This window comes from Berghia stephanieae, chromosome 11, assembly GCF_034508935.2.
Source record: "Berghia stephanieae isolate SIO BIC M18660-M18661 chromosome 11, UCSD_Bste_1.3, whole genome shotgun sequence".
NCBI lineage: Eukaryota > Metazoa > Mollusca > Gastropoda > Nudibranchia > Aeolidiidae > Berghia > Berghia stephanieae.
This window is the reverse complement of record NC_088370.1, coordinates 12,990,298-12,995,297: the sequence shown is the minus strand read 5'-3', so window position 1 is coordinate 12,995,297 and position 5,000 is coordinate 12,990,298. Positions and strand designations below refer to the sequence as shown.

At 39.3% G+C, this 5,000-nt stretch overlaps 2 protein-coding genes across 2 annotated transcripts in view; one reads left to right on the top strand and one right to left on the bottom strand.

The window, feature by feature from the left end:
• Positions 1 to 1,845, top strand: part of LOC144957228 (uncharacterized) — a 49,606-nt gene extending 47,761 nt beyond the window's left edge. Inside the window, exon 25 of the mRNA XM_078888300.1 lies at positions 1,648 to 1,845. Coding sequence (XP_078744426.1) covers positions 1,648 to 1,773 — 126 coding nt within the window. The 3' untranslated portion in view covers positions 1,774 to 1,845. The remainder of the gene's footprint in view (positions 1 to 1,647) is intronic.
• A 2,559-nt stretch (positions 1,846 to 4,404) lies between these two features.
• Positions 4,405 to 5,000, bottom strand: part of LOC144956337 (uncharacterized) — a 10,537-nt gene continuing 9,941 nt past the window's right edge. Inside the window, exon 5 of the mRNA XM_078886833.1 lies at positions 4,405 to 4,736. Coding sequence (XP_078742959.1) covers positions 4,703 to 4,736 — 34 coding nt within the window. The 3' untranslated portion in view covers positions 4,405 to 4,702. The remainder of the gene's footprint in view (positions 4,737 to 5,000) is intronic.

Below are 5,000 nucleotides of genomic sequence, written 5' to 3'. Positions count from 1 at the left end.
CCAGGCGGAGTTGTCGTACCAATAAGGTCGCGGGTTCAAACCCCATCACCGCCGCGACATTTTTTTATTCTCTATTGTCTTCTGGTACTTTCCGACTCACTCATCTCTTGTTGTTACCAACATAAAGTGCCTACTCCACTCACTTTTCTGAATTTGTGAGGTAACCACCTTTGAGTATTGTAATGTAATGGACATCTTAGAATCACCATGGATAATTTGAAGTTTAATGACGCATGGTAACTTAGTAACTGGTTCTAAACTATTGGGACAATGGCGGAAGCCCTTATGAAAAATTTCTCCGACGAGCATAAAAGCGTATCCAGAGGAAAAAACCCCCCTAAATCTGATCATGTTTTTACTTTTTCAAATTCTGATCACAAGACATATGAAAAGTTCTAGCCAGCATGAAGAATAAAAAGTACCGATTTTCTTTGTTTAGAACCACGATGGCCACCGTTGCTGGGCGACATGAAATCAGACTATTGAATCCAATTACACTCAGGGTATTGTTCTATGATTTTCCTCTTTAGTTATCTGAATATATGACCAAAAAAAAACAAAAACAATTACAAATACCTGCTATGTCACACCCAAATAGTCTATTTGAAAGATTTAGCAGTTTAAAAAATTGAACTTTTATATAGCGCAATATCCACTAAGGTGCTCAAATGACTTTACAAAGGGGTCCCTGTCCAACAGCAACATATAACATTTAGGACAAGACATGACGCCTGTAAGGTGATATTTTAATTTTTTTTTCGGACAGAGACAATGCTGTTAACGGCCAAGTACTCATTTTACACCTAAGTACGGTGAGGGAATGTGAGTAAAGAGTCTTTTCCAAGGACTCAACTATGCACCGAGCGAGGCTTCCGATCCGAAAGCGAGTGTCATACCACAAGACCACATAGCCACACAGTTCATACGTATCACGCATCACGTATCTATCATAATATTATTATGGTGATTATTCTAATAGGGATACACAAGTCAGGGTGTAAAAATAACAAACTGGTTCCAATCTCATTGGAAGTGTAAAACCAATCTTTCGGTGGATTGGATACATCCATACCTTGAGTAATTGATTTTCTGATTTCAGAGTGCTGGTATTTTGTTTTTCTAGTCTAAACTTATGCTGGTTATATATTATAAAAATCATCCAACCTCGGTCTTTAACGTCCAGTGATCCTATGTATCTGTCTATACACCCTGCTACTAAAATCGTTCTGTAACCTTTTGATTCAGTATGTAATCTATTCATTATTATTATTACTCAGAAGGACAGGTTTATATACACGCCTCCCAGGAATTTGGAACCGGAAGAATATAAAGTGTAAGGTCAAGACTTCCTGATGAGAACAACGCTCGATAACAACGTTGTAGAAGTCAAACTATCTTAATTATATTTCAAATGTTTATAAATAGCTCCTTTTATACTAAAGTTGAGCACTATTATTTCATGGTTTTTCTTTTATAATTTATATATATATATATATATATATATATATATATATATATATATATATATATAAATATATATATATATACATACATATATATATATATATATATATATATATATATATATATATATATATATATATATATATATATAATGTGTAAACAATGTATTCTAACAAACCACAGGGCAACCACGAAGAGGTGACCATGATCATCCGACGTCTGAGGCAAGCTCAAGAGGCCGAGAGACAAGAGGCGGGGAACGAGGACCGGAGTGAGGAGGACAGCGTGGGAGCGTGGGTTGTCAACTGATGGGAACTTGATACTTGTCAATCAATTTTGTTTACCGAATTAAAACAATGATACTTTAGATAGAATGAAGCTGACGTCACTCGGGTTTTTGTTATTGTTTTTTTCCCCCATCCGCGTTTATGAGTAATGGAGCAATGGGGACCATCTATATTATTCTTCCATGTGCGCGAGGTCAAATTAAATGTGCTCAAAATGATCTACATAATAGAAAGTGTTAAAAGTTTTCGCAATATCAAACAGAACGATGTTTTTTTGCCATCCATATTTATGAGTAATTCTCACAAAACTGTATTAACCAGACTATAAACGTTCAAGGTTATACACGGTTTTGTGTATTGGTCCATTATACTTCCGGATGGCAATGTTGTGAGCTTCTTAACCTTGCGCATACTATCTATTTTGGTTATTTTTTATATGCAAATTTGATGTTGACATGTTGGTCGTTTCCTCTCTTTTTTCTTTTGCTCCTCCTCCTCAGTCTCTTTCCCCCACCCACCCAACCACTTCCTCCTCCTCCTCCACTTTGTTCTTCCTCCTCTGACTCCTCCTCCTTTCATTTACGTCCTCCTCTGCTATCTCCTCATTCGCCTCATTAAAAAAAGATAATGTTATATTTTTATAAATATTTCAAGACTGTAACTGACAAGTAATTGATAGGAAAACGCCACAGCATTCAATGAGCTCTTGCGGAAGAAAACTAATGGCCGTATAGTAGTAGGCATCATTCCGTCTTAAGAACCGATAGTTTGCACCCTGTATGACTTTAGTCTCATCAGTCTTGTTGAGAGCAGCGACGGTTGTGTGACTCAGCAGACCAATCCTTGCATGGCAGTTTCTACCGCAGTTGCTGCACACGGAGTTTAAACTGTGTGTTTGGTGTTTGGATCTGCTGCCTCTCTTTCCTCCTTGCTCTCCTCTCCTCGAACTTCTTCTTTCTCCTCTCCTCAATAAAATCGTTATTGGGCAGCGTAGCTCAGCGGTACAGTCTTTGCTTCGTACCCGAAAGGTACCGAGTTCGATCACCCGCCGCTGCGCTGTGTGGCCTTGAGCAAGTCACCTCGCTCTAGCTCAATCTGCGGCTTTGCACTGCGGCTGACGCCTGGTTTATTCCAGTCTTCCCTTGGAATTGACCTTAGAGACAAATTCCCCTATGGGATAAATAAAGGGAATTTTATTTATTTTATTTATCTATTTTATTTTATCTGGAAAGAGGAAGCTGACCGTCTTATAAACACTCATTAGGGATGTATAGTTTGTAGACCATGTCCAAGAATGGAATTTTCAAACACGAGATTCTAGCTTTATTACGTTTGTCGCTCGAAAAAGGGTTTATAATTGTTCACGCACCGCGTAGTCAGCCCCCTGTTGAAAAATAAAATCAGCAACATTCGATTCTAGGGTGTGCCTCATCTACCGACATCTGTGGTCTCCATTTACGTTCAATGCGGTCAGCACAAACACACATGGATTTGAATTTGCATGAAAAACAACAGTGGTATTTCTGGGTTGGGTTCCTGACCTCCCATAGAAGGCAGGGAGGTACGTGCTGTGTCTTCTATCCCCTTATATCTGTTTTCCAACATGCTTTCTGACTTTGTCCAGGAATGAGATTACTTGGTTTTGTCCTGGCCCTGGCGGAGTCCTGGCTGGGAGGGAAACAGTCAAATGCATAGTTATTGTTTTGGGAGATGATATTTATGTAAATCAAGCATTTGAGTGTATTCCTCTTTGTTGGATTTTGTGCTTGTGTCCGGATGAGACTTTAGGTGACCTCAAACAAAGTACATTGGTGGTATGCTCTGGGAATCTACATCTGATCCCTGTTTGTGCCTACTTCACCTTTGTCTTACATTCGCTTTGGTGTTTTAATTGTAATTCTAGATCTTTTTACTATCCCATTTTCTTCCTTTTCACTGGCGCTGATATGACCTTATTGTGTTTCAAGCGCCGTAAAACCCTTAACAACAACAACCACAACAACAGTGGTATTTGAAATTAAGTTCGCCCGGAGACATGATGAACAGAATCATGAACAATCGCACTACGAAAGTCACTGAACAGCGTCGTTACCAGACAAGCACTGGCTTGTATGAGCAGTCCTAGAGGAACCCGGCTAAGAACCTAGAAGTACAGATGGCCTCAGGTGAGTGGCAGCTGCCCGTGGCTTTCTTTTTAAAAATCTAATCATTCTGCTGATTGTTTCGACTTTGGACTCAATCTCAATTCCCGTCACCATTTTGACGGCGGAGCGTCTCACGGTTTCCATATTGTTCAACATAATCATCTGCCATTCTGCTCAGTCGTCATCACCAAGAAATGGAGGAAAAAAATTGAGCTTTTATATAGCGCAATATCCACTAAACGTGTTCAAAGCGGTTTACAATGGGTCCTTGGCCAACAGCAACACTTGACATGTAGGACGTGACATGACGCCTGTAAGGCGATATTTCAAATTTTTCGGACAAAGACAACGCTGTTAACTTATTTTACACCTGAGTACGGTGAGAGAATGTGAGTAAAACGTCTTTTCCAAGGACTCAACTATGCCCCGAGCGCGGCTCGAACCCAGGACCTTCCGATCCCAAAGCGAGTGTCATACATTCCAAAGAAAAAGGAAGCCAAAAGATGTCATAGGTTTTTCCAATTTTATTGAACAGTTGAATGATTTACACATTTACAACAGAGGGACATTGGAGATAAATAAACAATGGAGCACACGATGGGATGGCAGTTTTTTTTAAAAGAAGCACTATGCTCGACTCCTCTCCCTCAACAAATTTTGGAGGGGACAGAGAGAGAGATAGATAGATAGATAGATAGATAGATAGAGAGAGAGAGAGAGAGAGAGAGAGAGAGAGAGAGAGAGAGAGAGAGAGAGAGAGAGAGAGAGAGGGGGAGTTTTGAATTATTTTAATGTCCGTATCTTTGTCTATCCAGCAAGATCTTCCAATTTGGCCAGGGCTCTGAAATAAAGAATGAATTTGTTTATTCATCTAAAACATGATATAATATAAGTATAAATGAAAAACAACAAACAAACAAAACAAAAGACCAAGCCCCCCTCCCCCCCCCCCCCCAAAAAAAAAACCAACAAAACAACTTAGAACAAAACAAACCAAACCAAGGTGGTGATGAGCAACTTATTAACGTTTAAAGGAACATCTATTCTATATAGCGCATTTCCATAGATTATCCATGCGCAATGCGCAAGACACTGTTTTATTTAT